Here is a 22761-nt window from a genome sequence, read left to right on the forward strand (position 1 = left end):
GGTGCTGAAAGCGGTACCATTTTTTTGCATGGAAATATGTATTTTTTTTATTGTAGGCTGTAATTTTTAGGAAAAACTCACTGAAATCTGTCCGAACAAGTCTAGTAAACATCCCGGGTATCATAAAATTTGAAACACAAAATCATAAATTATAATTTAATAAATAATCATAAAAATAATATAAAAATAATAAAAAATTTAATTCAATAATATAATCAAACCAAAAACACTGAAATGTGAAATAGAGCGCCAAGTTCGCACATTGCTGAGCTCAGTCGCAAAATCGTTTTCAGTGTCTGATGACGAATTTCCCCCACGAATCATTATCACTCAATTCTGCAAGTGGTTCTGATTTACTATCGCTGTTCTCTAGCTGATCTAAACCGCTTTTGACCTAAAGGGACACTTTTTGGACGCCATGGACATTTCTCAGTTTCCAAGCAGAAAGAATAGACAAAATGCAGGCAGGGCGCAGGGCAAAGCACTAGGGACAATATGTATGTGAAATTGGTTGAGACAGCAATGTTTTACTAGGTAAAATGTAAAAAAAAAAAAATGTCATTTTTTAAAATTTTTAAATTTCCCGCCGCCGGCGGCTGCGGCGCCCGTACGTCCCGACGTCACAGGGACAGGACACAGAAGCCGGATGCCGGCATCGGCCGGAGGAGATTGCCGGGGACGCTGCAGGGGACACATCGTGGGAGCGCAGGGTAAGGTAAGTGAAGAACACATGCCGGAGCAGTGCCTCAGGGTAAGCCCGAGTGTAGCTCGGGGTTACCGCTTTTGGTACTGAAATGTTACCCCGAGCTACACTCGGGAATACCGTCAGGGAGGTTAAAACAAAATCAAAAGCTTTAATTTGCGTAGAGCACATTTTATTTCATTCTTATCATTTTTTCTTTTTTTATGATTTTTTTTCTTTTATAAAACACTGTGACCAGAGTAATATAATGTTACCATAGTAACATTTTACTACTCTGTGGAAGTGATCAGTATTTATTTTACACATTATGATTACCTATAGCAGTGAATTTCACTGCTATAGGCAAGAATTTCACTGAATGAAATCAATTCATTCACTGTTTTTTTTTATTGGCCACAGCTAATCACATGACACAGATGGTCTGTGATTGCCCCAGTCTGTACCATGTGATCACTGTGACCAATCACAGTTAGCAACACAATTGTATACAATGGATGGAATGAAAGAAAGCCATTCATTGTTTACAATTGTCATGTGATTTGCTGTGATTGGTCACAGCGGTCACATGGTACTGGCAATGGGCTGGTACACAGATCGGTCATCGGCTGTGTCTGATGAACGTCATATGATGCCCACCAGGATCGACAAAAGTCTTGCTTGGCCATCATTTTGTTATTGGCCAGGCAGGAACTGGTCAAAGTGGTGGGCAGCAGAGTGGCTAAATGCTTAGCATTTCTGTCTAGCAGTACTAAGGTAGTTGGTTCAAATCCCAATTATGGCACCACCTGCCTGGTCTTTGCATGTTCTCCCTGTTCCTGCGTGGAGTACTCCGGTTTCCTCCCACACTCCAAAGACATGTTGGTAGGTTAATTGGCCCCTGTCTAAATTGGCCTCAGTATGTGTATGAATGAATGTGGGTTAGGGACCTTAGATTGTAAGCTCCTTAAGTCTTAAGGGACTGATGTCAATGTACAATATATATATACTGTATGTAAAGTGTTGCATAAATTGATGGAGCTATGCAAGTACCTGTAATAATAGTATTAAACCCAAAAACACAAATTTGTTAGATTGCAGCAAAGTGGTGGTGACCTACTGATCCAGCCAGTAAATCTGGTATTTTTCAACTTACTTTAACAGACCAACCTGTCCAACAAAAGTGGAATTTAGAGGGTTGAGACAAATCAATTAACACTGACAAGGTGCTTACAATAGTCCGTTTTTATTCATTCATATAAAATCTTTATCTCAAAAAGGAAAAAACTGTTTGCTGCAATTGCTTAAAATGTTAATTGGAGTTCAGCTTCAATTTGTTAGTCAAGTCCATGTAAATCTGCTTTTCTAACACTACCCTCTCCGCACACTGACAATGCTGCATTCCAAAGGTTTCTGCTTTACTACTTTGTCCAGAATGAAGACACCCTAAGGCAGGAAGTGTGTTACTAGCAGAACCACAAATAAAGGGGAAAAAGCCCAACAAAAAGAAAACAAATGCAGCCTCCAAAAATAAGGATTTTTAAGCTGAAAAATATTACATTTTGGGGGTTTAATACCGCTTTAAATGTTAATTTAAAGTGGTAACCAATAACAAACAATCACAGATAGCATTAAGGTTACAGCACTTGAAGGGTCACCCCAGCATTTTTAGCATTTGTTAGACACTGGAGAGTTAAAATGGTATTAAATCCAAAACCAAAAAATGAAATACATTGCAGCTTACCAATTCTTAGATGTAGTGGCTGTATTCATTTTTTAGGCTTTTTCCCTCTGGTTTCACTTGGTGAGATGGCTAGCAACACACCTCCAGCATTGATGATGCACAACTCTGGATGAAAGAACACATTTAGATAGCAGTAATGTCAGTCTGGGGGGAGGGGAGTGTTAGATTTATATACACTTTATCAATTTGGGATACAGGTTTTGCATAAATTAACCTCCCTGGTGGTATTCCCGAGTGTAGCTCGGGGATGCGTTTCAGTACCAAAAGCGGTAACCCCGAGCTACATTCGGGCTTACCATGCAGCGTTGCACAGGGATTCCCTGCAGCGCTTACCTTGTCCTTCGCTCCCGCGATGCGTCCCCTGCAGCGTCCTCGGCCATCTCCTCTGGCCGATGCCGGCATCTGGCTTCTGTGTTCCGGTCCCTGGGACGTACGGGCGCCGGAACCGGCGGCAAATTTGAAAATATTAATAAATGACTTTTTTTAAAAAACGATTATTACATAGTAAAACATTGCTGTTTCAAAGCATTTCACATTCATTTTGTCCCTACTGCTTTGTCCTGTCCCCTGCCTGCATTTTTACTGTTCTTTCTGCCTGGAAACGTAGAAAAGTCCATGGCGTCCAAAAAGCGTCCCTTTATGTCGAAATCGGTTTTAGACCAGCTAGAGAACAGCGATAGTAAATCAGAACCACTTGCAGAATTGAGTGGTAATGATTTGTGGGGAAATTTGTCATCAGATACTGAAAACGATTCTGCGACTTTGCTCAGTGATGTGCGAACTTGGCGCTATATTTCAAATTTCAATGTTTTTGGTTTGATTATATTATTGAATTAAATTTATTATTATTATGTTATTATTTTTTATGATCATTTATTAAATTATAATTTATGATTTAGTGTTTCAAGTTTTATCATATCCAAAATGTTTACTAGACTCTTGTTCGGACAGATTTCAGTGAGTTATTCCTAAATTACAGGCCTACAATAAAAAAACTACATATTTCCATGCAAAAAAATGGTACCGCTTTCAGCACCAAAAATCTGAAATAATCATACCGTTAGGGAGGTTAATCAAAGGTGATTATTGTAAGCACCCCCGTCAGTGGTAAATAGCTTGTCTCAAGCCTCTTACTCTTACATCTGCAGGTGAGCTTGGTCAGTTGAAAAACAACAGACCTACTGGCCAGATCAGCAGGTAAAATAAGGGAAAGAAAGCCTTAAAAAGAAATAAATGCAGTCACCACATCTAAGAATTGGTACGCTACAATATAATAAATGTTTGCTTTTGGGTTTATTACTGCTTTAAACTGCCTAATGGTTTCTTGTGTGTCTTGGGGTGTCCACTGGAAAGACATATGCACTGAGTTCTCAGGTCTGTACAGCTGCCTTGACAAGAGGATTTTACTCTCCTGCTGGACTTTAAGGGGTTTATTTACAAAAACTGGAAAGTGCAAAATCTGTTGCAGTTCTGGACAGAAACCAATCAGGAAATATTGCCAAAGCTTAATTGAACGAGCTGAAGTTAGAAGCTGATTGGCTACCATGTACAGCTGCACCAGATTCTGAGTGCTTCAGTTTTAGTAAATCCCCCCCTAAATCTTTATTGTTTTATGAAAAAAGAAACGAGAGGAGTGCGAATGCCCCAAGGTAGGACTGATCAAAATATTGTTTTAAACATGCATTTTGTTAGGGGCACCCTAATGATCTTGGCACATAAATGCATTTCTACAGTCACATCTTTGCACCCTGTATAGTCTGACCTTAAAATGTCAAATATGGAACAACCTGCATGAGCGAGTATGCAGTTTTCCAGTGTATGCTGAGATGTACTGTGCACTGATCTGCAGCATATACACTATACTGCCAAAAGTGCTGGGACACCCCTCCAAATCATTGGATTCAGGTGTTCCAATTACCTCCATGGCCACAGGTGTATAAAATCAAACACCTAGGCATGCAGGCTGCTTCTACAAACATTTGTGAAAGAATGGGTCGCTCTCAGGAGCTCAGTGAATTCAAGCGTGGTACCATGATATGTTGCCACCTGTGCAAGTCCATCTGGGAATTTTCCTTGCTACTAAATATTCCATGGTCAACTGTTAATGGTATTATAACAAAGTGGAAGCAACTGGGAACAACAGCAACTCAGCCACAAAGTGGTAGGCCATGTAAAATGACAGATCGGGGTCAGTGTATGCTGAAGCGCACAGTGCACAAAAGTCGCCAACTCTCTGCAAAGTCAATAGCTAATGACCTCTAAACTTTGTGTGGCTTTTAGATTAGCACAACAGTGCGTAGAGAGCTTTGTGGAATGGATTTCCATGGCCGAGCAGCTGCATCCAAGCCTTACATCACCAAGTGCAATGAAAAACATCAGATGCAGTGGTGTAAAGCACACGCACTGGAGCAGTGATGTGTTCTCTGCAGTGACGAATCATGCTTCTCTGTCTGGCAATCCGATGGATGTGTCTGAATTTGGCGGTTGCCTGGAGAATAGTACTTGCCTGACTGCATTGTGCCAAGTTTACAGTTTGGTGGAGGGAGGATTATGGTGTGGTGTTGTTTTTCAAGGGTTGGACTTCGCCGCTTAGTTCCAGTGAAGGGAACTCTTAGAGCGTCAGCATACCAAGACATTTTGGGCAATTTCATGCTCCCAACTTAGTGGGAACAGTTTGGGGATGGCCCCTTCCTGTTCTAACATGACTGCGCACCAATGCACAAAACAAGGTCCATAAAGAGTGAGTTTGGGGTGGAGGAACTTGACTGGCCTGCAGAGTCCTGACCTCAAACCGATAGAACACCTTTGGGATGAATTAGAGAGGAGACTGGGAGCCAGACCTTCTCACCAGACATCAGTGCCTGACCTCACAAGTGCACTTCTGGAAGAATGGTCAAACATTCCCATAGACACACTCCTAAACCTTGTGGACAGCCTTCCTAGAAGAGCTGAAGCTGCTATAGCTGCATAGGGTGGGCCAACTCAATAATAAAAACTACGGACTAAAACTGGGATGCCATTAAAGTTCATGTGTGTGTAAAGACAGGCGCCCCAATACTTTTGGCAATATAGTGTATATGGATTACAGCATGCATTTTCCATAGAGGTTATCACAACATCTATACCAGCAGGTCACAGTGGGAGTTAAGATACATATATAATTACACATCAGCCTCCTTTATCTAATGCTATTGTACATAATGCAGGAAAGAGCGAATAAGCACTGTGACTTCCCCCAGATGTATTCAGTGGCTGATCATACTCTCAGTTTGCAGGAAATACATTTGTTGCAGCAGAATGGGAACAGCCAAAAGATACAATGCAAACTGGGATAAACATTTATAATAGAGAAACCCCCATGACAGCTAATAAACAATTTTAAACCCTATATACTTTCAAGTGCATAACATTTTCAAAGTAGATTCTAATCATAATGCCTTCCAACTACTGTATATAACAAAGTGAAGGCAAAGGAATAAATTAGGCCAGCCATACATAGAACAAAATTTGGCCAGTTCAGCAGACTGGCTGAATGTTGATCCATATATGAGCAGGCTGGTTGTACAGAAGTCAATCTATCGATCAATTTCTGTACACCTGCCCTGTTGGATTTTTACCACTCAATTCACCCTGCCGGCTATAGCTGGCATTGTTAATCAGCGTATTCTGACAGCGGGGAAGTTTCCCCGCTGCCAGAATACAAAGGAACAGCGGGAAGCAGCCACCATTTACCTCGAACGTGTGGATGGAGGAATGAAGTCATTTTTTTTTTGTTTAACACGCTGGTTGAAAAAAAAAAAAAAAAACAGAATATTCTTTAGCTCCCTGAATGATGCAGAGTCCTACGGTGAAGATTTGATGGGCTTCCTCTGTTAGCTTCAAGCCCTTCTGTTAAAGCAGTATTAAACCCAAAAGTAAGCATTTGTTATATTGCAGCTCACCACTTCTTGATGTGGTGGCTGCATTCGTTTTTTTTTTATTTGTAACAGAACAAGCTGTCCTTCAGATGCAGCAGTTAGAGAGATGAGACAAATCATTTACCACTGACAGGGGAGCTTACAATGATCAGATTTTATTTATTTATTTATAACCTATATCCCAAAAGAAAAAAAAAACAAACCGGTTGCTGTAATTGCTTAAAAAGTGTTGGAGCTGGAGGTTTGCTTCAATTTGTTTGCACATCTAAAACTGCTAATATATCTAACAATCCTCTCCCCCCCAGATTAACGATGCTGCTGTAATGCTTGCTCCTTCCTCCAGAGTGTGGGTACCCTAATGCAAGAGGTGTGTTACTGGCCGGATCACCAGGTGAATAGAGGGAATAAAGCCTAAAAAAAGAAAACTAATGCAATCACTACATCTAATGATTGGTAAGCTGCAATTTATTTTTGGTTTTGGGTTTAATATTGCTTTAAGTTGTCTTTTCCTCTTGCTTACAACCTTGAACCCCTTTGGTTAGAGATGTCATTAATGTCAACACTTAGGGGGAAGATTTACTAAATCTGGAGTACACAGAATCTGGTGCAGCTGTGTATAGTAACAAATCAACTCCTAATTTCAGCTTGTTCAATGAAGCTTTGACAATACAACCTGGAAACTGATTGGTTACTATGCAGAGCTGCACCAGATGTCATGTGCACCAGCTTTAGTAAATCTCCCCCTTCAAGTCATCATGCTGTAGTCTAGAAAAAATATACTATACCTTATACACCAAGCACCCCGCTTTTCATGTTTCTTAACCCTTTGACGCCGATCTCACGCAAATATGCAGCCTCTCGGGGTCTGGGCCTTGACGCCGAGTGGCTGCATATTTGTGTGCAATAAAAAAATAAATATGTGCTGAGAGCGCGCGCCTTGCGCGGTCCCAGAACATATGTCCGCTGCTCCCGGAAAGGTCCCAATCTACCCTTTCAATGGGGACCTTTTCCGATCATGTGACCGCAGTGACGGAGAATCACGCTGGTCACATGACCCTAAAACCCCGCCCCCACCTCCCGCCTTCTGAAACTCTTAAAGGGCAAGGTGGCGCCGGCGCCAAGAGGTTAAGCCCTGTACACACAATAAGAATATCAGACGTATGATCGTCAGTTTTTTTTCTTATTTGAATGTTGGTCTGATATTGAAAGTGAATGTTACAGAAATTGTTGTACGACAGAATACAAATTCGGAAGTTATGAAATGTATTGTAATGTATTTCTATTGTATTTTCAAATAAAAAGTATACTGATTAAATGAAAATCATAGGATCTGGTATCGTACAAGAAAATATTTCCTGTTTGTCCCTTCAGATAATTTCGGACGGAGGCTGTGTACTAACAATCAGATTGTCATACGATCGTATTTTTTCTTCGATTTTCTGATGTGTACTAGCCTTTGATATGTAACTGGTTTGCTTATTGTAACAAAATAATTCAGAGTATTTGATAAGGCAACTAGCAAAGTGCTGTAAACCACCACAATTACGAAGAAGTCATTATTCATAGACATGACTTTATCCAACTAAAATCTGATTAGTTGCCATGGTTTACTATAACTTGTACATTCTTAACACTACAGCATGATGACATGAAGTGTTAAGATGAAAGATGAGTTTTTTAATTGTGGTAAATTAAAGCACTTTGCTGGTTTCCTTATCAAATACACTGATTTATGTTATCACAAAAGGCTGGATTATTTCCTCAAAGTACACTCAGCACCATGAAAGGCAGAGGGAGTTGAGTGAGTAAGTAAGTGAGTGCACTGCAGCATGATGACGTGAAGTGCATCTTTTATCTTAACACTTCATGTCATCACGCTGCAGTCTACAGCTTACACACTCAACTCTTTCATGGTGTTCTTGCTTTTTTCTTATACCATAAATCAGGGTAAGACAACTAGCAAGGACAAGACAATTGCAAACTATCAAAATTAAAAAAATGCTAGGTAACTAAAAAATGATTAGTTGCCATAGTTAACTACAACATCTTAGTTGCTCCTTGTGCTAGTTTGTTCAAAAATCCTCCTTGAGATGATTGTAGACATATTAGTGCACTTGCAACAAGAACAATTGAGTACTATTCATAATACTTTTTTATTTGCAATAACATCCAAACTTTCAGGATGAGTTTTTGGGGTATACCCCCTTCTTCAAAGTCCAAGCAGTACGCCTAGACCTTGAAGGAGGGAGTACACCTCGAAAGCTTGTCCTGAAAATTTTGATCACAAAGGGCTTGTACAACCACTCAAAGCTAGGGGCTTGAAGATCTCCTCGCTGGTACTCAGAATATGGGAGCAAGCATCTAATTGCACTAATCCAGAAGTATAACTATGTCAAGGATGACATGCTGCTCAAAGTTATCACGGTGTATGGACACGCCAGCACTGCTCCAGCCACTCCCCTTGCAACGCCCACTGGGGGGTGCTTGGCTACAGAGGATGAAACGCATCAGAGAGCGTGGCCAGGGCAGTGCTGGTTGAGGCCATACATGATAACACTAGGTCAGTTTGAGCGACGTCTCATTCTTAGCCTGAAAATTGGAATGTTATTGCAAATAAAAAGTATCATGGACAGTACTCATTTGTTCTTTTTCAAACACCCTGCAAGTAAATATTCTTGATAGTCACACACCAAACCAAACGAGTAGGGTACAGTATGTAAAACGAATATAGTAAATATTTCTTAAGTCCTAGTACTCACAGCAAAACAGTCCAATATTGCAGTTTAAGACTGGGCTAACATTCCACTCCTTGTCCCCAAGATCCCATTGAGGGCAGATACATCACAAAAAAGAGTGTCCCCAAAAGCTAACATAAGAGAACACTGTGCGATCTCTGTACACACTCTGTGTATGGCCATTTGTGCAGATTATAGATGCTGTAAAATATTTCCCTACATTTATTCTTCAAATAATCACATTTCTCCTAGAAGACACTAAACATAAATATTGCAAAACCCTTAAAGGTGGTTAACTAGGTCCAGGGTAACTCACAGTACAACTCTTTCCTTGGAATTTAACCTCAAAGCGACATGAGGCATAAACAACAGGCTGATCACAAGTCATGGAGTGAATTTAATATATGCATCACATCAATGGACAGATGATTTAACATAGTCAGCAATCTCCCTGCTGCCAGCTCCCCCACAAATCACCATATGTTACTCCTTGGAATATAGATTTGGCGTGTGCCATCCATACAAATGTTGTTCAAACAGCTTAGATTACTTTCTTCAAGACATGCCAACACTGTTGGTTAATGTGATGAATACAATATTTCTTTGAATGTCCAAATTAATTTACGGGCTCGATCAATTATTGGGCACAACCTTTCCTGTTCATCTGGTTTATGTATATCATCCACATAAACTATGATTCAGATTGTATAGTAACTGAGGCAAATGCACACTGTGACAGAAGGTTTTTTTTTAATTTTCTATCTTTATAATCTATTATTAAATAGACAAACTCATACTTATATAATGATTCATATTTATTCATTAATTGACTAATATTGATATCTTTAACTAACAAGAGCTAAAAATGCTGGAGATCGTAACTCAAACTAAAAGCCTTGTTCACCTACATATTACTATTTTTGCCAGCTCCACTCTATTTTTTAGGCAGATTTGGAGGATTTCACCTTACATTTTGGGCCACCAGGACAGCAATCAAAACCAGACAGAGGTTCTAACCTTCCCTAGCTGTACTAAAAAAAAAAGATTTATGAATCTCTTCAATGAGATTTCCCATAATTTCCATTGACTCTGATCCCCTACCAAGCAAAGGAACATACTCAAATGGGACAAAGAAAGCTTCCAAATCTAAAACACAATTTAGCTGGAATTGGGCCTTAAAGGGTTACTAAATCCACAACAAACAGCCAAGTAAGTAGTATTTTTGCAGACAGAGGTCATTAAAGTGTTACTAAACCCACAACAGTTAAATTATTATTATTATACACGATTTATATAGCGCCATTTGTTTGCTCAGGGCTGTGCATTATAATGGGAGACAGTACAGTAACAATACAATACAATACACAAGGGGTAAATCAGTCTTTACTTGCAGTAAAGCATGCTTGATATACTCACTGTGGAACCTAAGAGGTTAATCCTCTGCATTGTGTAAAAATGCTGTTTGATCCTGACTTATCTGATCCTCCCCTTCTTCCAGTGCCCTCCTATTATCTCCTGATAAGACATATTGTGTGGACACACTGTGCACATGCTCAGTTTGGTGTGTATTGCTGTTATTTTTTTTTCTTGGGAGAGTGCATGTGATCAGCACAGGGCAATCAGCACTATCCAGGCAGAGGTCAGGGGTTCTGCATACTCCTAGAGCAGAAAGAAAGCTCCTCCTACAAGCTTTAACCAGTGCTCTGCTGAACACTGAGAGAAGTCACAAGACAGCTCCAACTACTGATGAGAAAAGATATTTAGCAGTTTATATTTACTAAAATAATTGCATTTCCATGTAGTGTGCACTGTGGGAGACCAGATATAGTGAATGTAGGGTCCTGGGTTTAGTAACACTTTAGGGCTTTTTCATGCACACACCTCAGTAGATACAAATAGGCATCATATAATTATTGCAAAGACTAGAGCATTGTAGGGACAGAAAGAGCATAACAATACAGTATATTACCCTGATGATATATTAGACTTCAGCAACCCATAGATGAGTCATTTCTTTTACATTCAACCAGCGGGTTAAAAAAAATAAAAAAGATGATTCCCCTACTCATTCATTCAGTGTGGATGGGGGATTCCTCCATGTTGAGCTATTGTATTCTGACAGTGAGGAGACTTCCCTCCCGTCAGAATACACTGATCAGTGCTGCTGGCTATAGCTGGCAGCGCTGATCAAGCGGGGAAAAATCTACAGTTGTACAGAAGTCGTTTGGTAGATCAAATTCTGTACAATCAGCCTGGCTAAACATGGATCAAAATTCGTCCAGTCCCTGAACAGGCAGAATGTATGGCTGGCGTTACTGGGGTTGATTTACTAAAGGCAAAACGATGATGCACTTTGCAAGTGCAATTGTACTCATTTTCACCAGAGCTTAGTGAATGTGGTGAAGCTTCTCTTTATACAGTATGAATGAACACTGCAGTCATAAGCGCACAGACATGTCCCAAAGGAGATAATGAAAACTGTCATCAGTAATGAAAAAACACTGCTGCCATAGTAAATCACACGAGTGAAGTGCCAGTATGCTTTATAAAGTATACCCAATCAGGAGCAAGAAAAAAAAATGTCTTGCACATAACTGGATGATGGAGATCAGCAGAGCTTCACTTCATTCACTAAGCTCTGGAGTGCAACTGCACTTGCAAAGTGCACCGTCTTTTTGCCTTTAATAAATCAACCCCACTGTGTTGTATTGCTGGATTCTTACAATTGAAACACTGTTCATGTAAAAGGAAGACCACTATATAATCTATGTTTAAGATGGAAACATAACAGGAACATGCTGTACTTCTTCTATGCTGTATCTGAGTAATCATTTTTGTTTTATATAGTTACAGGTGTTAAATGTATTCATGAATATACACAGAGAGAGGGATGTTTCCTTATCATTGTGCTACGTAACTGAAGTACATAGGCAGCATACAGAGGTCAGGAAGAATCCAAGTATGCTGTACAAAGCAATTACGGGGATGACCATAAAAAAATTAGAGGTTTAGAAAAGGTTAAAGCAAAATTAAACACATCAATTTAACAGTTTTAAAAAAAAACAGTTACATTCCGGGAATGTCTGGAATGATAACTGTCACATTTGCTTGCACTCTCAACCAAACTGTCAAACCATCAAATGTCTGGCACCATAACTGATCAAATGTGCGGCTCATGGCAGTTGCAGATCAAACAGTGGCCAAGATGGCAGCTTCCTTGGCCAAAAAAGGAAGGTTTAGTTCCTCTTTAAATGGTTCTGTAGCAATATAACAAGATATCTATTTTTTTTTTCAACATCAATAGCAGTTTTCCAGTGTTTCTTGCAAATGTTGCCAAAGTAAGCATATAATAAAAACCAACCTCTTTGCAAAGCCTTATAAAAACTCAGTGGCCCGCCCCTACACTGTTCTACAATATATATGGAAAAACTACAGAGAGATACTATAGACGGATGCATCTGGCACATTAACCCAAATGCTCTTTGTGGTTGTATACACTCTTCAAATCTTTGAAACCATAGTAGACACATGCACATAATAGTGGTTGCAATGTCAGAATTGAAGCGTACATAAATCTGTTAATTACCCCCTTAACATTCAAAGGAAAATGACTGCACATAGTAATAAGGCAGTCAGGAATCAACACCAGTTGCTGGTGTTTACCTGTGGGGTGTAATTATCTTAGGCCTTTACTACCAAATCCCCCTAAAGGAGTGCTACAGTGTGATTACAGGTGAAAGGAGTATAAAAGCCATAACATCTAGCCAGCCCAAAGGGCATAATCACTCTTGGTCCAGAGGCTGAACCACACCTAACTCCTAGTCTTGATGAGGCTGAAGTTGGAAAAAGCTATTTGGGGGCAATTGAGCGCATATTCTTAAATAGTACCCCAGGCAAGGAAAGAACATGCCCATGAGCTTTATATAACTGTGGGGTTCTGTAATGACAATCTTGTTCCACACCCATGATAACATCAACACTTCTTAACAAAGGGCAGTGGAAAGAGCTTAAGGGCTTGGCTGTAGAAGTAGTCAGGTTAGCAAATCAATTTTCACTTACCTTTTTGTTTTCTCAAAAATCCTGTAAAGAACAACAGAAGATAAAATGTATATAAACTGTGGCAACATTTTATTTTTAGTGTAAAATTGAACAAGTAGTAATCATATCTACAAGTGGCAGGTAAATATAAAAAAAAATTGTACCTTAATAATAAAAAAATTGTACCTCAAACGGGGATTGCATATTTAAACTAGAGAGCCTCAGAAAAGTGAAAAACTTGACTTGACCTGATGTTTTTACAGGCATTTACACACATCTCATTTGTAATTATAAATCAAGAATATCCTAAAATGTCTTCATGCAGTAAAACATGCCATACGAAATACAAAAATAGAAATTTATTTATTCTTAAATTACACATAAATATAAGATACAAATGTATTTTTAAAATACAGATAGCAATAGTCACACTTGTTTTGTGTACATATGAAAATACAGCATTTGAATATTTAACATACACCGACACATTTTTATAAATGCAACTGTCAATAAGTTTTTTTTGATTGTTCCAAAACTCCATTAATATGGAAAAAGTAAAGATGTAAAGTCTTTTAATTTTGCCTCACGTCTTGAAGCAATTTGTTAATTTCTGCCACAAGTTCACTAGCATCCATAAGTTCGTGTTTACCATCATTGAGATGATTGAGGACATTGTCAAAGTCATCTTCCTCATAGTTCTCTGGTATTTCCTCCATAGCTGGCAACCACTTAGAGGACGGCTGTGCACTGGAATGATTTCCTAAAGAAGGTCCACCAACATTGTTGGGATTTTGGAAATGTGTGTTAGCTGCCCATGCAGCAACCCCTTGGGGGTAACTTAAAGTCTTAGTAGGCACTTGCCCTTTCCTTCGTTCTAAAGAGTTTGAGCGGTCAACTTCACTACATTCAGTGTAGTTGTCCAAAGATGGAGGTAGCAAGCGTTGGAAAACACTGCTCATTTCAGTAAGGAGGGAAGAAGTGCAAGTTTCAGCTGACTCCTCATCCTGGGCCTCTTTACCAAACGTGGAAAAACTCTTCTTCTTCTCATTCTGATCTAATGGAAGAACTTCCTCTTCAAGTGCAGAGGTTTGCTGCTGAGTTGGTTGCTGGTTATTTGGCTGGGGCTGCTGAAGGGCCTGAACTTCTTCTCCAGGGATGAACATGTTGTTTCTGTAATCTGCTGATGGCGAAGGGAGTGGTGGCATCCAGCATTGATCAGAATGTCCTAGAACACGGCATTCATCTGTACAAAATCTCATAACTAAAAAAAAAAGAAAGAAATGTTAGGACTTTTTATATAGCTATGTTGTACGGTATCTTACCACAACACTATCATTATTTAAAGTGGTTTTAAAGTCTAAACTTTTCTTATTTATTTCATGTACTTATATAGTGCTGTCAATTTATGCACGTATATTGTACATTCACAGCAGTCCCTGCCCTGAAGGAGCTTAGAATCTAAGGTCCCTAACTCTCATTCATACATACACATGCTAGGACCAATTTAAACAGGAGACAATTAAACTACTAGGAAATCCACACAGGCACAGGGAGAATATGCAAACTCTGAGCAGGTAGTGTTGTGGTTAAGATTCGAACCAACGACCCTAATGCTGCCAGGTGGAATTGCTAACTACTTAGACCTGCATTAAGGTAAAAAATGATAGGTATTATTATAGGTAATAATATACCCCCCGCCCATACTTACCTGAGCCCTCACTCGATCCAGCGCTGTACCCATCTGTATCGACTCTCCCAGCTTTTACAGGCCTTGCTAAGGCAGTGGGATCCACTGGCTCCTACTGCTGTCAGCCAAGTCCTGTGATGAAGGAGCTAAGGCGGGCCAAGCCACACTGTCTGTGTCTATAGACCCAGGCATCATGGCTCAGGATTGAGCCTGCTGGTGTGCCACTAAAGGGATTTGCTTCCTATAGTGGCACACCAAGTAGAGGAGGAACTAAAACCACCGGCTAGGGACCCCAGAAGAGGAGGATTAGATTACTATATTAAATGTGCACACTCATACTTGGCTAAAGAATTTAATAATGGTAGATTTATTGTTACATCTTAGCTTTGCCTAAAGACTATGTAAACACAAAATTTCATATTCCTAATATGTAATTGCTGTAGTATGAACAGTACTTGTATGAAAATGTACCCTGTTCCCTTTGTATTGCTTCCTTTTGTGTGAAATCACTGGTGTTCCTGCCAGTCCCTCTGCTTTCCTAATAAAACTGACCACACTAGGCATGCGAACACAGCATGGTCAGCTCTCTAGCTCTGCTGGGAGTACAGTGTGCTCTACTCCAATGATCAGACTTCCACTGACATGCACCAGCCCCTCCCCCTCCTCAAAGCCTTTCACTGAGAAGATCAGTGTACTGCTGTTTCTCTTCCCTCAGCTTTTATCCAGCTGAAAACAGAGGATATGTGATCACTTATAAAAAAGGGAAAAAATGTATATATATTTTTTTTTATATCTATACACAAATGTTTTGCCTTTCATTCCTATTTTAAAGTGAATGAGTTGTTTTACAAGGTGAGGGTTTACAATCACTTTAAAGTAGAAGGAAAGGCATCAAAATAACTTAACAGTTAAATGTTGTTCTGGTTCGCCTTGTATACATTTTGAAATAAATCACTTCCTAAATACTGTTTTTTATTTTATATGTGGCCACATGATCTGAAATTCCTGGCCCTTTCCCATCTCTCTCTGGGCTGGTGGGCAGGGACTCTTCTCCCAGCTGATTGTGCTTGGCAACCCTGGGAGCGGGATGACACCACAGCTCCCTGCAATTCAGCATTGTTGTCAGAGCCTCCATTGTATAGAGTAGCATCAGAGTTTTGAGGTCACATGGACACACAGAAAAACTGAAAACTAGCATTTCAATAAATGTATTATGAAAGATAATAGAGCAGACCAGAGCTAAGGGGAGCAAAATTTAACTGTTGAGCTATTGTGATGCCTTACCTTCTGATTTTTGTGTGAAAAGAGAAATGGCATGCGGTAGTGCATGGTAACCAACCAAAAATCAACATGAATTAGTCATAGCACAAAGGTGATTTCTGAATGGCTACTATGGGCAATTGTGTATCACTTTTATTAAACAAGCTCACATGCTTGAAAATGTAAAGCACCCTTGTTGCACCAGCGAAATTAGTTTTCATATAACTCATTCACCTATAATGTATGAATTTCTTTTATATCTGTAACTCTGTGCCACTCTGTTCCTAAACCATTTTCCATCCTGTGCATTCTGTTCTCTTACATTATTTTTCTGGACATAGATTCAGCATAAGATATTCCAAGGATCACTTTTCATTTTCTAATATATGGCTATCATAAATTCATTTCCTTGCTGACAGCACCTGCTACAATACCACAGAACAAAATTACATTTTTTTTTTTTCCTCCTCTTCACTGGAGTCGCTTTTGAGACCAAATACCTTTATATTATTTCTTGCAAACTATAACAATTTTCAGCATTGCTACCTTTTATATAAGTCATCTGCTAACCAATTACATGACTTCTTGTGACTAAGATGGGCAGCCTGGTTCAGCATGGTGGTAGAATGAGTCAGGAAAGAGTTAATGCAAATATCTGAGCAAGTGGCATTATTAAATAAGGATGAAAAATAGCCCAGGTGTATTTGGACGAAACTAACAGACACCATGGTCAAATTACTGAAGCAGTGCATTGGATAGGATGAAAAGGCAGGAGAAAACAATACAAGGGGACAGATGGCCTGGCTGAAATACGGCATACGACCACATTGAACATGGGTTCCATCTGCGGGACCCTTACAACTGAGGACAGCAGGAGCTGGGGGCTGTATGAAGGGAATGCTGTCACTATCTGTGGGGGAGGGCCCCCAATTCATTGTTCTCCAAAGAACCCTTTACACTAGCTGACATTCTTAAATAGATTAGTAAACACCCCTCTATGATACTTAACTTATGTGGTGCCATACTAGCTGCTGTTAGCTTAATAAAAGAGCATTGTTTAGGGCATAAACAAAATAAAGGCAGTAAAATCAGAACGGTGCCTTTGCAGAGGGTGACCTTGGAAGGATGGTGTGCTCCTGCAATGCATTCACAAGGATCATCTGTACCAGGTCTCATAAAAGACACGTTTTTTTTTTTTTTTCGTAATCACTCAGCTATTGCGGGCAAGCCAGCCCCTTAATTCCTAGAATCGGGACATGTGGTAAATAAGTCTTACTCTTGCTGATTCGTGAACAAGTATTGATTGTTCACACACAGAGAAATACTGAATCCCTACCCAGTCACTGACGCATCATGTGATACTTTCACAATTTGATTGTGGTTATGTCAGCACAAGTAACGAGGCTGCACTTTAATAAACTAGGATTTACCATATCACATGTTAGATCCTATGACAAATGTTAATATGAAACTTCATCAGAGGATGCACAAGCATACATTCATAGAGAAATCACTGACATCCATTGACTGGTCTATAGTTAAAAACTGGCCCTTAGACAAGTAAGCACGGCCCCAGGAAATGCTTTGTGTAAGATCAAACCTTATAAAAAGGTATATTCTGGACTAGGAAGCATTGTTTGTGACATGGACCAAGGACACTGTCTTCTTTGTCCACCCCTGAAACTAGCCCTTTGATCTACTCAGAAGAAGGTTAAGAAACCAAGGACCTTTGGGGAATTGCTCCAGTTCTCTCCCTCTGCTGACACTAAAGTAGCACCAACTTCCCTGACATAACCTTTAAGCGCACATTCGCATGAGACTAAAATCTACTGCTTAGTTAAAACCGATTTAGCTTTGGGCGAAATGCTCAATATTGTGGCTGTCTCCACTCTTATACCAGCTGTGCTCTATTGCTGTGAGCTGGCAGCAGCAGGCAAGGGAGAGAGCAGAGTTTAAAGGTTCTGTTGTGCTGTGCCTACGTATGTGTGGCTCTTTCTGCTCCCTGCTGTATCGGTCTGACAGCCAGGAAGAAGCAGTACATTAATTAGATAGGAAATATCAGCAAGCCTACCTGGAGGAATTCTGTGCCCATCAGTAAGGAAAAGTTCTCCGAACCCTTCACCCAGAAGTCTGTCAATTGGGGAATCTCTGCCCAGATCATAATCACTGTCTCCAGCTTCACTATCGCCACGTCCACTGTCTTTTAAACTAAATTTATCCATGTCTTGGAGGGCATATCTGCAAAACAGAGAGAGAACATGTTGGTGCATTCGTAAAAGAAGAACACTCAGTTGGGGTTCGTTAAAAATAAAATGCAGATTTAACTCACCTGTAGCTCCTTGAATATTTGTTTCCACGAAAGCTTGGTCTCGGCTGATACTGTCCCTGGTGAAGCATGGAGAGCAATTGGGATACCTGCCAAAGAAAATGATGGAAAATACATTAATACAATCTAACGTGACAAAACAATAGGCAGAACCTAAGTTTAATTTATGACTTTAAACAGCAGTATAAAAGACTAAAAGAATAAATGTTAGCATAACAAAATAAAGCATAAAGTTGTAATAAACTATTTTGATGGAAATTAAAATTTATGCTAATTTCTTATAGTGAACAAATGTATAAATATATAAAACAACACTGCAGTAAAAACAAAAAAAATCCTGTGGCTTAAGTGTTCTAGGCTCAGACAAAGCATAACCCTCTTTGTTGAGAAGTTATTATACCTAAAGGGTAATAGGCCTTATTTACCTCCACTGCAGGCGTAGCATGAGTCAGTTCCAGTGCGAATGTATCTGGTACATGATTAGATGATATTGTCATCAGACTGTTGAGTGATTGGCGGCTGTGATGACTTTGCCTGCTGCTCATCTGGCCACGTTCCAAAGTAGGGGATGGGGAAGGAGATGACCTATGATGGGATCTAATTGGCAGTGTACCATTCATGGTAGGCACTAGAGTAATGTCCCCTTTGTGGATTTGCCTGGAAGGCCTCTTTGGGTGATTTTGGTATGTAGATTCTGCCACTCTGCAATTGTAAGATCGATTGTCCTTTTTTTCTCTGTTGCACCTCGTTGCAAAAATGACCATGATGACTAAAAGAACTGCACAGATAGCCCCCAAGGAAATGATAATGATCATTGAGACATCCATTGAGGCCTGGTTAACATAACTAGCCTCAGTACTGCCAGCAGCATCAGAAGTTTCAATAATGTGGCATTTAAGAAGTGCTTTAGTGGTACGTTGAGGTGTCCCCTTGTCTTGAACTGACACTTGAAGCTCCCAGTCTTGGAAAGGGAAACTCTCCATACTCATATTAGTGTAGATTTCACAAGATTTGGGATCTATAATGAAAATGTCATATTCATTCCCGGATGTTATGGTACAGCTAAGTTCAGAGTTCATGCCAGAGTCTCTGTCCGTGGCCCTAATTTTAGTGATCAAATATCCACTTTCAGCATCCCTTGGGACTGCAATTTTGGCTGTGTTATTGTGCAGAGTAGGAGTCACAATCACTGGGGCATTGTCATTTTCATCAACAACAGTAAGAACCACTGTAGCATTGGTGGCAAGCTGGGGAATTCCACTATCCCTTGCCTGGACGGTGAAGATAACCTGATTTACTTCTTCATGGTCAAAGGCCCTGAGAGCATATATTGCACCATTTGAAGGATCAATAGTCACATAAGTTGTTATGGAACTACCTTGAATGAAGCTTTCGGGAATGACATATGTCACCTGTCCATTTTCAGCTTGATCTGGATCTGTAGCCCTTACAGATGTAATATGGGCTCCAGGTGAATTGTTCTCTACGATGACAATCTCATATCTGCTTGTCTGGAATTGTGGTGGGTTGTCATTCTCATCACTTATCTGTACTGCAAAATGTTTAACTGTGGAAAGACTTGGCAGCCCCCTGTCCTCAGCTATTACAGTCAGGCTGTACTCTGACCTTTTTTCTCTATCCAGCGTGGAATTTGTTAATATCAAATAGTTGTTTTCATAAGTCTTCTGCAGCTTAAACTGCCCATGGCCATGTAGTTTGCATACAATTTCCCCATTGAGTCCAGAATCTTTATCCTGCACCCTTACCAAGGCCACAAAGGTATCCAGAGGTGCACTCTCTGAAATATAAGCAATTTCTTTGCCAGTAGACATCAGATTGATATTGATTTCAGGCTTGTTATCATTCACATCCACAACATTGATAATGATCTTACAGTGGCCAGGGATTGAGTTTGGACCCATGTCCTGGGCCTGGACATCAATCTCATATGATTTAGTTGTCTCATAGTCCACTTGCTTCATTAGAGTCAGCTGACCTTTCTCTGGATCCATCCTAAAGGTATCTGTAATTTTGGGGGAAACGTTGTTGTTGAATAAGTAGACCACCTTTCCATTGGCACCCTCATCTGGGTCTGTAGCATTGAGGTCAATGAGCAGGGTCCCAACAGGAGAATTCTCAGGTAGCTGGATCACATATGACTTTTGTTCAAAAACTGGGCTGTTGTCATTGGAATCAGAGATACTTATTTTAAGGATGGCTGAGCCGAACCTCTGGGGCACCCCCATATCTGAAGCAGTCAACTGGAGCTCATAGCTGGATTGAAGCTCCCTGTCCAGCTCCCTGACCACGATAAGTTCTGCGTATTTAGCGCCATCGGTCCTGGTCTTCACCTCGATTTTAAAATACTCGTTTTCAGAAAGAGAATAGGTGTGGAGGGAATTTTCTCCAACATCAGGGTCAAAGGCGCTGTCCAGGGGGATCCTGGTGCCCACAGCTGCACTCTCAGATATCTCAATGGGGATGAGAGACCTGGAGAAGTGGGGGGCATTATCATTGATATCCAGTACCTCAACTTCTACATGGAACAGCTGCAGATGATGGGTGGGCAAGGTGATGACATCGAACTCTATGGAGCAGTTCAAGTTTTTCTGACACAGCTGCTCCCTGTCGATCTTGTGGCCGATGGTGATCTCCCCGTTGTCCTCCTGGACCAGGAGCAGAGGAGGGTTCCCCCGCTGCATGGCTTTGAATCGGATGGCAGAAGGGTTGGGTAACTTAGACAATACATCGGCCACATCCTCGGCCAACCTGGCCACCACAGAGCCCACCAGCTGCTCCTCGTAGATGCTGTACTTCAGGTTCTTACAGAGCGCACCTCGGAAGGTGAAGAAGAGAGCCAGCAAGAAGACCGACTTCATTTTCCTCCCGATCCTCCCGGAGCGATCCATCCACAAGCCAGCCAGGAGAGGAAAGCCTGGATCCAAGTCAGAGGAAGGCATTGACCTGGGCAGTGGGCAAAGTTTGGGGCTCACCGGCGCGATCTACTAAGCGGCAGTAATCCCATCGCAGCAGCAGCAGCAGTCGGAATCACATCAGGATGACATTGAGGTGCCGGCTCCCATCCATGGACTGCAGAGGGGTCCTCAGCATCTGCGCTCCCCCTCTTCCTTCCTTCTCTCCGCTCCGCTGCAGACTAAACCCCCTTGATTGCTGACTCCAGACTAAAAATCTGGACAACTTCACTCCAACTCAGACAAAGCTCCTGCTCTGCATGCGCTCCACCGCTCCCAGCCAATCAGCGATTTTCCAAATCAAAGGACAGTGAAGTCACATTAGGAGCGGGGGAATGTGCTGCTGCAGGGGGGTAGGGGGGATGGGAGGGAGAAGACACGGCTGGCTCCGCCCACTGCATTCACTTTTCAGAGCGTGCCGAAACAAAAGAGGGGACACATTGCGGAGGATTCCAAAAATAAAAAAACTTAAAGGGATTGTCCGTTCTTTGATCCTACAGGGACAGAGGAGAGGGAGTCGGAGATGGACTGGGAGATCGTCCTCGAAGCGTCTCCTCCGATCCTGATCTCTGGGAGTCTCTGCACTGCGGAGCTCACACTGGCCTCTACCTGTCTCTGGATCTCCTATACTGACTGCACACACCAGGTGACTTCAAGGGCTCTTCCACTTCTTCACCCTTTACAGTCGTTCCCTCTTCTCATTCACAGAGAATGACTGCAAAACAAGAATGAAAGTGACAACTCCAGCTTAAAACTTCTATTCAATCATGATTTGGTAAAGCAGTTATTTAATCCAAAAGTAGAAAAAAAGTAATATATTGCAGTTTACCAATCGTCAGATGTCATATGTTTTCTTTTTTTAGGCTTTTCCCTGTTTTTACCTGGTGATCTGGTCAGTAACACATCTCCTATATTAGAGGAGGAAGGAGCACAGGAAGCACAGCAGACAGCAATATTGACAGTCTGGGGAGAGGGAAGTGTTACATGGATTAGCAGATTTAACCACTTCCCCACCATAGCAATAGTAGAACTACTGCTACAGGGCAGTAGGGCTGCGCAAAATCACACACACACATATATATATATATATATATATATATAAACGTGATTTGCATTTCCGAGTAGAGGGCGTGCATGCGCACTGTGCGCCACCCTACCCGCTCCATTATTGGCGGCTACAGATGTCAATCACCTGGGTCCCAGACGGAGACTCCTTTCCGGCACCCGGCGATTGCCGAGGAACACTGATGGGAGAGATCTGTGTGTAAACAACACAGGTCTCTCTCCTGCCAGCAGTAACATGCTGCTGTGTATTGCCCCGCATATCAGAGAAATACACAGCAGTATGTTTCCCCAGTAAATAACACAGTAAAACAGCACACTGATTGCCCCAGATGTTAAAG

The 22761-nt window shown here is 41.0% G+C and overlaps 1 protein-coding gene across 1 annotated transcript; it reads right to left on the minus strand.

Moving 5' to 3' along the window:
• Window positions 1–13180: 13180 nt before the first annotated feature.
• On the minus strand, window positions 13181–21680 carry PCDH18 (protocadherin 18). Its single transcript, XM_089672207.1, has 4 exons — window positions 18812–21680; window positions 18390–18475; window positions 18132–18298; window positions 13181–14374 (listed from the first exon to the last, which is right to left on the minus strand). Exons 1-4 carry the CDS (start codon window positions 21344–21346, stop codon window positions 13686–13688), a joined length of 3477 nt encoding a protein of 1158 aa, XP_089528333.1. The 5' UTR covers window positions 21347–21680; the 3' UTR covers window positions 13181–13685.
• Window positions 21681–22761: the final 1081 nt, after the last annotated feature.

This window comes from Staurois parvus, unplaced genomic scaffold, assembly GCF_062004578.1.
Source record: "Staurois parvus isolate SC_StPar_1 unplaced genomic scaffold, SC_StPar_1.0 ptg000122l, whole genome shotgun sequence".
Lineage (NCBI taxonomy): Eukaryota > Metazoa > Chordata > Amphibia > Anura > Ranidae > Staurois > Staurois parvus.

Bases quoted from the DNA above. Each gene is read 5' to 3' on its own strand.
- PCDH18 (XM_089672207.1), bottom strand. From the start codon at position 21,346: ATGCCTTCCTCTGACTTGGATCCAGGCTTTCCTCTCCTGGCTGGCTTG. The intron at 18,476-18,811 runs GTAAATAAGGCC...TTTCTTTGGCAG, and splicing joins ATGCTACGCCTGCAGTGGAG to GTATCCCAATTGCTCTCCAT. The intron at 14,375-18,131 runs GTAGGCTTGCTG...TTTTTTTTTTAG, and splicing joins TGGGCACAGAATTCCTCCAG to TTATGAGATTTTGTACAGAT.